Here is a 10,956-nt window from a genome sequence, read left to right on the forward strand (position 1 = left end):
CAAAGAAGGCCTCTGTGCAGCCTGGCTGGGCTGCCCACAGGATTCTGGGGGAGGCAGCAAGAGCCGGTTTCCGTCCCCTTCTGCTTCCTGCGGAGGCTGCCGGAATGCCCGGAGCTCTTGCCCGGCCAGGCCCGTCCGGCCCACCCGTAGCCCCTTCCCCTAGGCTTGGGGTACAGCCGCAGACTCTTTAGCAGTCGTGCTTGATGTGATGTCCCTAGAAGCCTGAAGGCCACCAGAAAGATCCTTGGGAGGAGCCTTCTCCTCTTAAGCCAGGGTTAGAAAGCCAGGTCTGGGTTCAAACTGTGGCCCTGTCACCTACTGACCTGGTGACCTTAGGCAGATAGTTTCACATCTTTTAGTTAACAGAGTATAGAGACAGTCCATAATAAGCTACAAGGCCTGGGTGTGGTAGCTCATGCCTTTTATCCCAGCCCTTAGGAAGCAGAGGCAGACAGATAGTTTGAGCTCCAGGAGAGACCCTGTTTCAAAACAGCTACAACAAAAACAAGGAAATGTTCAGCACAGTGCCTGGCTTGCTGTCACGTCCCCCTTAGGCAACCAGAGCTAGAGGACACCATATGTCTCCCTGCCCCTCAGTAAGCCAAATTCCATCTGTGGCTTGCTTAGAGGCTTCCTCTCCTACAAATCCTATGACTAGCTCTGGCCTCCTGTTAGGCCACTAGGTCTCTAGGTAACTAGATGAGGAGTTGCTTTCCCAAACTTTGTGTGTGTGTGTGTGTGTGTGTGTGTGTGTGTGTGTGTGTGTCTATGTCTTCTTCCCCTTGGAGGCCAGGAGCAGGAGTCCTACAGTTTGGAACAAGGGTCAAGAAGCCGTTGGCAGGGCTAGAGGGATGGCTCAGTAATTAAGAAGAGTACTAGCTGTTTTTGCAGTGGACCCAGGTTTGGTTCCCAGTATATACATGGCAGCTTACAATTCCCTGTAACTATCGGTCTAGGTGATGCTGTGTTCCGATCTCCTTGGTCACCAAAAATGCACACAGTGTATATACTTAGGTAGGCACTCATATGATAAAACAGTCTTTGGGCATTTCCTATTCTACAAATGGGAAACTGACACTCTATGCAGGGAGAGGGCTAGTTCAAAGTTCATGGTGAGGGAACAGAGCCACGACACAGACCGAAAGACTCCGGTGCCTAGCTAGCTTTATTCTTTTGACAGTTTACCTACTCTGGCTCCTTGACTCAAGTGTCCTCTGAGCTAGCTTTCGCTGCCTGTCCGTGATGAAACCCATCAGGATAGAGGCTAAGCAGGGACGCGAGCTATCATCTCAGGTGGGTGTCTGCTTAGACAGCATCACTCCAGGAAGCAGTTAGTTCAGGGTCCAGGGGTACCCAGAGCAGAATATCAGTCTGTCCATCCTAGCCACAGACCATTCTGCCTATTCTCAGTAGGACAATACAGGACATACTCAGAGGGTGTCTATAAGGAGTATATGGGCTAAAGCATACAGAAGAAAGCCTATCTGTGTTAGTGATCGATAGGGTCCTATATAACATGTCAGAAAAGAGCTCAAAAGGTCATATGCTAAGCCGGGCAAGGTGGCACACGCCTTTAATCCAGGCGGGGGCAGGCGGATTTCTGAGTTTGAGGTCACAGCCAGGTCTACAAAGTGAGTTCCAGGACAGCCAGGGCTATACAGAGAAACCCTACTTGGGCTGGTGAGATGGCTCAGTGGGTAAGAGCACCCAACTGCTCTTCCAAAGGTCCCGAGTTCAAATCTCAGCAACCACATGGTGGCTCACAACCATCTGTAATGAGATCTGACTCCCTCTTCTGGAGTGTCTGAAGACAGCTACAGTGTACTTACATATAATAAATAAATATTAAAAAAAAAAACCTGTCTTGAAAAAAACAAACAGGGCTGGTGAGATGGCTCAGCGGTTAAGAGCACCGACTGCTCTTCCAAAGGTCCCGAGTTCAAATCTCAACAACCACATGGTGGCTCACAACCATCCGTATCAAAAATCTGATGTCCTCTTCTGGAGTGTCTGAAGACAGCTACAGTGTACTTACATATAATAAATAAATAAATCTTTAAAAAAAAAGATTAAAGAGGCGCACAACTACACCCTGCCCCTCTCTGCTATTTACTGTCTTGCAGTGTTAAGATCCCCAGTAGTGTCAAGGGCATGTCTCACCCCAACCAATTGCTAAGTGCTTGGGGTTGCTATGGCTGTACTGGTCTATCCCCCCCATACTGGCCTGTCAGGCTGTGTGTCTTCCTGCCCCCAAGATCAGCACCCCATGTGTATCTCTTGGGCCCAACAGGGCTCCCCAACCCTGGAGACTTCCCAAGTTAAATGATGGGAATCCGAGACAGAACCCTCTCCTCAGCATCAGTGGGTCAGCTCAGTTCAGTCGGTGGAGCCTGTGGTCTGGGCTGTCTGCCAACTGTCTGTCTGTCTGTCTGACCGACCTCCTTATAGTACTCATCAGCACTGCTTCTCCCCCCCATACTCCAGATAAGTAAATACAAGAAACTCCTAGCCAGGGTCCTCTGTAGAGTTAGCCCACTCAGGCCATGCTGTTCTGCTTGGTAATTGGAGTTACTTCAGGAAACCTACCTTTCACAGGCAGGATAGACACAGGTTATTAAAGCCAGTGCAGGCGTAATGCCCTGGGCAAACCTGTCCTTGGACATAATTCTAAAAATGCACTTAAAAATCATTGAACCAGGCCAAGTGTGGTGGTGTATGCCTTCAATCTCAGCACTCATGAGGCAGAGGCAGGTGGTTCTCTGTGAGTTTGAGACCAGCCTGGTCTACAAAGCAAGTTCCAGGACAGCCAGGGCTACACAGGGAAACCCTGTCTCAAACAAAAACAAAAACCAACAAACAAAAAAATAGCCAGGCAGTGGTGGTACATGCCTTTAATCCCAGCACTTGGGAGACAGAGGCAGGAGGATTTCTGAGTTCAAGGAGAGCAAGGGCTATACAGAGAAACTCTGTCTTGGAAAAAAAAAGTAGCTGGAGAGATGGCTCAGTGGTTAAGACCACTTGACTGCTCTCCCAGAAGTCCTGAGTTCAATTCCCAGCAACTACATAGTGGCTTACAACCATCTGTAATGAGATATGATTCCGTCTTCTGGTGTGTCTGAAGAGAGTGACAGTGTATTCACATACATTAAAAAAGTAATTTAAAAAAATAGAAAAAACTTACAGAACTAGGGCCAGGAATGGTAACTAACATCCATAATCCCGGGATTTAGGAGCTCGGGTTGTTGCCTCTCCCGCTCCCCAAACACACACACCCAAGAAAAAGCATCCAGTGGCCCTGTAAATGTCCTATCCTTGGCCTCAAGACTGTGGCTGTGACCCTGCAGAGGTCATCCATACCTGGCACCCGCTTTCAGCTGTGTGTCTTGGTCATGTCTCCCTATCCTTTGCCAACCTCTTCCTCCAAGAAGGCCTCTAGCCTCACTGGTGATTCCACCAGCCCAGCTCTCACGCACTCCTGCGGGAAGGGTCAGTGTGGCCATCCCACTTGCCCCTCCCTCCACAGTAACACAGGGCATTGGTAGGAAAGGGAGAACCACTAAACATTTAGATCTAGCTGTAGGCCTCCTAGGGACAGAGCACCAGCCCCTCCCAGGACGTAAGCTCCACCCCCTATGCAGTCACGCTCTTCTGGGGCTGAGGGTAGGGTGAGGCCATCACCACCACCTCCGGTGACCTCATTGCCAGCTGGCATTATGATGTCACTGGCCTAGCATTCTGAGTTCCTCCTGCATGTGTATCTCTAAGCCTCCAGGTGGGGCACTCCCCTGGGGGCCTGTGACAGCTGACCCCTGACCAGGAAGAAGTGACAGGCATGGTAACAATTTGGTGGCAGGGTAGTAGGATAACTGGGTCACTTTGCCTTGGGCTGTTCTGTCAGTTGCCCAAGTAGAACAAAGGCAGCCATAAAGCAGGTGACCAGCACTTAGCTCTGGGTTCAAGTTCTACCACGGCTGACAGCTTGAACTTTTGTGAACCTTTGTTTCTTTATCTCTGAAGCTGGTTAAAGCTTCCTGTCTCTCAGGTACCACTATCTGAACATGTGAAGCATACGAATGCAACAGCAGAATAGATGCTCAACAAATGCGAGCCCCTAGGAAAGGGTTCTTAGTTAAATGTTAGTTGAGGTGCCGGTTTGAAAGGACCAGACTCTGCTTTCAGGGGGTAGAGGCTGAAGTACCCCCCACTGCTATCAGGTGGTCACATGACTTTCCTTCTTCCCAATAGCCAGACACCCAAGCTTCTGAGGCTAGGGTCTGGGGCAAGAACTCTGCGTTCCCATCCCTCCATCTGTTCTCCCCAAGTTTATGTTAGAGGTGATTCTCACTCTCAGCTCCTCCCTCTGTGGGCATCTCCAGCTTCTTTCTTTGGGCTGTGTCATTCCCATTCCTGGTCCCCTATGTCCCCTCTGACCTCTGACGGTGAGTCTGCTTCATCCTACCTACCAGGTCCTGTTGTCTCTGACCTGTTCCTAGGTTCTGTGTCAACATTCTCTGTCCTTAACACCTGTCTCTCCTTCACACACACACCCCAGCCCCCACCCCACCCCAGCTCTTGGGGACTAGTTCCTTCATCCCTAGGCCCTGTCCCCACCCGTCAGCCCCTGGTTCCAGCTCCAGGCCGCCGGGCTCCTGCATGGACAAAGGGGTCCTTTGTGGGCTGACCGCGGCTGGCGGGGCGGCGGGGCGCTGGCTCCGCATTGCTGATGAAACGGAGCCCTTTGTTGTCCCTCCTCAGGCGCAGTATTTCTTTTTGGGGGCTGGATGCGTTCCTGGCAGGGCTGATGATGGATGCGCCCGCCGCTGCCGCCTGCCTGCCCGCCAGCTTTCCCTCCCGCTCATTCCCGCTCCGCTTCAACGCAGCCCAGCTCTTCCCCTGCTGCCTGGGTATTGCCAGGCCCTTCTTGGCCTTGGAGGGGTTGCTGTGTGCCCTGCCATAAAAGACTGGGGGCCTAGGAAAATGTCACCTCTTTGTTCTCTCCTTCTGTGAACAGGTTAGATGGGACCTGTAGTTGTTAGGGACCAGGGAGGGCATCAGCCTTTCCCTAGGTCTGAAGGGGATGATGACACAGCCACAAAGGCAGGTTTGGAAGAAGATTGGGAGCTAGGCCTAGTCCATGAAGATTGGTTTTGCATATCTGCTGTCTGGCTTTGAGGACCGTTACCCCTGTGGCCAGTCCCCTTGTGTATCCTCCCTTACCTTCCAGGGCTAGCAAAGCACGGCGTTCTTCCTGCAGCACCTGCTCAGTGACATATCACGTTCTCTGTCCCAAGCTCAGTATGCTGTAGGACTCTGGGACTGAGACCACGTCGTCCCTGGGAGGACCGACGTGAGAGATGAGACAGATTTTAGGAGGGGACCAGAGATGAACCCAAGGCCTGTTCTCAACCTAGACAGACTGGGATGGAGACAAAAGCAGGGGCTCAGCCAGAGCAAGTAAGCACAGCCCTGAACCACGCTGCTTGCTGTGTTGAAGGGAGCTGACTTCTAATTGACCTGCCGGCCCTGCACGCAGAGCCAGCTCCTGGAGCTAGGGGGGAGTGGGTGGGGGGGAGCTTGAGCAAGCAAGAGCGGCGTTAATGCGGCTATCGATTTCTGCCACCAGCCAGCAGGCCTTAGAGGTGGGGGACACATGGGCTTTTGCTCCTGTCGCTTCAGCCTGTAGACCTCTTCCTTCTTCCCTATCTCTGTAGTTGGGGCTGCTGGGTTGTGGCCCTGGGCAAGGAAGTTGGGCTCAAAAAGCAGGAGCCAGAAGGGTGCTTGGTGTTTTCTGACCCTTGTCTCTCAGCACACCCAGGGTCCCTGGTCTGGAAAGGTGGTCTAGGCTGGTCTGTTGGAGGTGAGATATAATCAGAATGGTCCCCGTCCTATTATGGCCCTGACCTCTGACCCCCAGCCATGCCCTCCTGGGACTGTCCGAGTGGTTTCCAGCATGCTTGGTTTTTGTTTGTTTGTTTGTTTGTTTTTCGAGACAGGGTTTCTCTGTGTAGCCCTGGCTGTTCTGGAACTCACTTTGTAGACCAGGCTGACCTCGAACTCAGAAATCCCCCTGCCTCTGTCTCCCGAGTACTGGGATTAAAGGCGTGCGCCACCACACCTGGCTTCCTTGGTTCTTCTTCATCCAGGTGCTCTGGGTGCAGATACTTGGCAGAGTGAGGCCCCGCCCACCCCACCCCCTGAGCGTGTCAGTTGGCTACACTAACCACTTTCCTGGAGCAGAGGGTCTAACGGGTGATGGGTTTACACCTTTGTAAATGCAGAGTTGGATTCCATGGCCTTTGGTACAGGCTGAGTATCCAGGGCAGCCTGGTGGGTGTGATGGGGTTGTCCAGGGACAAAGATCTGATGTGTTCCTAACACTCAAGCCCAGGGCAGGGCGGGGTCCGCCAGATGTTCAGCTGCCCCTTGAGCCACCAGCTGCTCAGGGGTTGGGCCTTGTGCTGCGCCCTCTCACTCCTCTCCTTGGGGATGCTAGACTGAAGCAGGCCTGCGGAGAAGGCTGAGAGGAAATTGCTACTCCACTCCATCTGGACCTGTTAGAAGGGGGCTGGCCATTCACATGCCCTGATTAATGCCTGCGTTTAAAAGCCCCCTGTCTTGGGAGAGACCCCAGGCCTCAGAACTATAGACGTGGCCAGAAGACAGGCTCTTGCTTGCCTCCCTCTCTCCCTCCCTCCACTCTCCATCCCAGCCCTCTCGATTGTCACTGTGACCTCTGCTCCACACCCCTTGTCAGGCCTGCACCCCCCCTTCCATCTGAAGCCAGAGCAGGGTCTGAGATGATGACTGTGGTTTTCAAAGGAAGTATGTATGGAGTGCATGCATGTTTCCCACTCGTGCGGGAGAAGCACTTCAGGCAGAGAGCCCCTGCTTGCTTTCTTAGAGGGTAGATGTTCCATAACATGAGGGTGCTCTACTCCATCAGACTTTGTATTAAATGAAGCAGCCTGATTCCTTTACGCACAATCTCCAAACAAGCATCCAGGGACTGCAGTTCTGCTGTTGTCTGTATCTTTACTCCACTCCGTAGATGGGTCAGACTAGAGGTCGTTAATCCACGGGGTTAGGTAGATTCTCTAGATCTCCTACCCCACTAAGGGCAGCAGCCCCTTGCCCTCATTAGTTAAGTCTTCAAGATCTACACAGGGCAGATTTGGGCTGGGACCACGTGACCTAAACCTTCCTGTGCCTCAGTAGCCATGTGTCTCTGAGCTAGTGACTCAGAATAAACATTGTCCTCCCTGGATTACCATGTACTGCTTGGTTCCTAAGGTTCTTCGGGATCTTAAGTGAGATAGTACAAATACGTTCTTCACCAAGATAGGTTTGGTAATGCCTCATCAGACGTCTGGTTGTTACCATGGCAATATGGGTGATGATGCTGAAGGAGGAGGGTTTACTGACCTTGTCCCCACCTTTCCCAACAGAGTAAAGACATTTCCACGTGGACACCTGATCATGTGCCTACCCTGACTGAGGCTCCCCAGGCATCTCTATTGTGGGCAGCCGTGCTACACGCTCAACTCTGAGCCCCCAACAGTTTGCAGGCTCCCAGCCCCGGGGTCTGGGCCTCGGCCCCACCATGTCGAGCCTCGGCGGTGGCTCCCAGGACGCCGGTGGCAGTAGCAGCAGCAGTAACACCAATAGCAGCAGTGGCAGTGGCCAAAAGGCAGGAGGAACAGACAAAAGTACCGCGGTGGCCGCCACCACGGCGCCGACCTCCGTGGCAGACGATGCCCCACCCCCTGAGCGTCGGAACAAGAGCGGTATCATCAGTGAACCCCTCAACAAGAGCCTGCGGCGCTCCCGACCACTCTCTCACTACTCTTCCTTTGGTAGCAGTGGTGGCGGCGGAAGCATGATGGGGGTGGAGTCTGCTGACAAGGCAGCGGCAGCCGCAGCCTCCCTATTGGCCAATGGTCATGACCTGGCTGCGGCCATGGCAGTGGACAAAAGCAACCCTACCTCAAAGCACAAAAGTGGTGCTGTGGCCAGCCTGCTGAGCAAGGCAGAGAGGGCCACAGAGCTGGCAGCTGAGGGACAGCTGACGCTGCAGCAGTTTGCACAGTCCACAGAGATGCTAAAGCGCGTGGTGCAGGAACACCTGCCACTGATGAGTGAGGCCGGTGCCGGCCTGCCTGACATGGAGGCTGTGGCCGGCGCCGAAGCCCTCAATGGCCAGTCCGACTTCCCCTATCTGGGCGCTTTCCCCATCAATCCAGGCCTCTTCATCATGACCCCAGCTGGCGTGTTCCTGGCTGAGAGTGCACTGCACATGGCTGGCCTGGCCGAGTACCCCATGCAGGGAGAGCTGGCTTCCGCCATCAGCTCAGGCAAGAAGAAGCGGAAACGCTGCGGCATGTGTGCGCCCTGCCGGCGGCGCATCAACTGTGAGCAGTGCAGCAGTTGTAGGAACCGAAAGACTGGCCATCAGATTTGCAAATTCAGAAAGTGTGAAGAACTCAAAAAGAAGCCTTCCGCTGCTCTGGAGGTAACAGCACCGTAGAGGGAGGTGTGCGGGCTCTCCCATCTCTCTGGCGGTCCATACCTACCCCTGAGTCCTGGAGCCCACCTTTCCTGTCTGCAAGTGTGGGGGATACCCAAGCCCCTAGGGCCTGGAGGTCTGGCTGCAAGATACCTGTTCACTGCCCTAAAAGTCAGAGCCACATCCTGAGATGCCAGCAAGCCATGGTTTGCAGGTAGGGGCCTGGCGTTCCCAGTGAGGCCCTGGGACTCTGATGCCCCTCCTAGGGCCTGTGTCAAGATATTCCCACATAGGTACCAAGTTTCTATCTCCTAGACATGTCCTAAAGCATCTAGTCTGTAACCTAAGACTGGTTCTGTCCCTAGCCCTATCTGAGGGGTTTTGTCTATGGACCCTGTGGCCTTGAGAAGAGTCATGTGTTGTTGAACTCCCAACCCAGCCCCACCCCACCCCCACCCCCCACTCCATAAGATAGAGTAGTCCCAGTGCTGCCTGCCCTGCCTGCAGGTAGGAAGAGGCAGCTCATTCATAACTGTGAGCTTGGTGTACCTGCAGGGATCTGTCTACCCGTGTAGCAGAGCCTGGCTCTCTGTCCCAGATGGGGTGAACTAGCCGAGTTCAGGAGCAGCTTCGCAGTTTCCCATCCCTGCCCACTCGTCTCCACTCCTTGCAAAGTGGCTTGACTCCATAATGGTTGGAAAGGCATCCTAGTCGTGGCCTTTTGGCCACCTTTCTGACCGCAGCCTGCCTCTCTCTCATGTGTCTTGCTTACCTACCAGCACACCAAGGCACACCCACTCCAGGGTGGACACCCATGTGTACACCTGCCCTGTAGGCCTCCTCATCATAGACTTGGCTGCTTCCCCGCCACATGCACACAGCAGTGCTCACACTCACTTGCCAGAACGCAGCTGTGGCCCCAGGTAAACGATGGCCACCTGGTGCTAGGTGCCTTTGGGCATCTGAGTGGCTCAGGAGGCCTCTGGGTGCTCTGGGCCTTTGGGTAGCCCAGCTGGGTCATGGCTCCTCCTTTGGCCAACCTGGCCTGGCCGAGATGACCGGAACTCTTCGGGGTAACTGCCCGTGCGTTCTCCATGCCCGTCCCTCCGTCATTGAGCCGGCCACGGGGAGCATCTTGCACCAGGCCCACCGGGACCCTGACTGAACTCTCTCCTTGTTTTTGTCTCCCGCCCCGCCAGAAGGTGATGCTTCCGTCGGGAGCCGCCTTCCGGTGGTTTCAGTGATTTCAGTGACGGCCGGGAACCCAAAGCTGCCCTCTCCGTGCAATGTCACTGCCCGCGTGGTCTCCGGCAAGGGATTCGGGCGAAGACAAACGGATGCACCCGTCTTTAGAACCAAAAATATTCTCTCACAGATTTCATTCCTGTTTTTATATATATATATTTTTTGTTGTCGTTTTAACATCTCCACGTCCCTAGTATAAAAAGAAAAAGAAAAGAAAAAAAATTTTAACTGCTTTTTCAGAAGAACATCAACAACAACAAGAGAGGTAAAGACGAATCTATAAAGTACCGAGACTTCCTGGGCAAAGAATGGACAATCAGTCTCCTTCCTGTGTCAATGTCAATGTCAATGTTGTCTGTGCGGGAGATGCTGTTTTTGTGTAGAGAATGTAAATTTTCTGTAACCTTTTGCAATCTAGTTACTAATAAGCACTACTGTAATTTAGCACAGTTTTAACTCCACTCTCATTTTAAACTTCCTTTGATTCTTTCCAACCATGAAATAGTGCATAGTTTGCCTGGAGAATCCATTCACGTTTATAAAGGAATAGGTGGTGGCACCGTGTAGAAGCCCCTCTGTATCCATCCATGTGTGCAGAGGGGCCAGAGCCCACTGGGACTGGGAGTTCCTGACCCAGGCCCGACCATGTTGCACCCCATCGTCCCCTGATTGGGATTCCCCCTACCCCAACAGTGATGGATTTTGGAGAGATGAAAATTCTATTCATTTGTTGATCCACTGAGATCTGGAGAGCCCACATCTCAGTATTTCTGATCCTGGCTACTTCCCTTAGAGAAAATAAGCCCTCTTTTCTCAGCCTTGCTCGCAGCAGCAGAAGAAAGGGCTTCTCTGCGTGGTCCCCTGCTGGTAGGGGTGGGTGCCCAGGGGGCCCCCTGCCCGTGGCCAGCTCCCTGCTGAGGAACATGCTGTTTGTATTGTTTTAGGAGACCAGGCTGTTTTGTGAATAAAACTGAATGCATGTTTGTGTCATGATAACACTCCTGGCTTCTTGCTCTTGGGTTTTGGGGGGCTGGCTTGGGGCTGGGGCTGGCTAGAGTCTCTTGGGAAGGAGAAGCCTTTGGACCCAGGAGGTAGGGTGAGAGCTGGAACAGGCATCCTGGAAACAGCACGGAACCCGTTGTGTATGGAAGGGTTGGTGCGTCCCAGCTCCTAGCTCTTTAACCTGACCATTGCCAGGCAGACTGTGC

At 53.2% G+C, this 10,956-nt stretch overlaps 1 protein-coding gene across 7 annotated transcripts in view; it reads left to right on the plus strand.

Annotated features, from left to right (window-relative positions):
* Cxxc5 (CXXC finger 5) overlaps positions 1–10,746 on the plus strand; it is a 32,315-nt gene extending 21,569 nt beyond the window's left edge. For 3 of the 7 annotated variants that reach the window (XM_006526180.3, XM_006526176.4, XM_030250576.1), the window contains exons 2-3: positions 7,446–8,509; positions 9,703–10,744. In XM_006526180.3, the coding sequence (XP_006526243.1) occupies positions 7,601–8,509; positions 9,703–9,747 (954 nt within the window). In that variant the 5' untranslated portion in view covers positions 7,446–7,600 and the 3' untranslated portion in view covers positions 9,748–10,744. Of the gene's footprint in view, positions 1–3,739; positions 3,836–4,081; positions 5,455–7,445; positions 8,510–9,702 lie in introns of those variants that run through there. The other 4 variants (NM_133687.3, NM_001357458.1, NM_001357459.1 and 1 more) reach the window with 3 other exon arrangements.
* The last annotated feature ends 210 nt before the right edge of the window (positions 10,747–10,956 follow it).

The sequence above is a fragment of the Mus musculus genome, chromosome 18 (genome assembly GCF_000001635.26).
Source record: "Mus musculus strain C57BL/6J chromosome 18, GRCm38.p6 C57BL/6J".
Classification (NCBI taxonomy): Eukaryota; Metazoa; Chordata; class Mammalia; order Rodentia; family Muridae; genus Mus; species Mus musculus.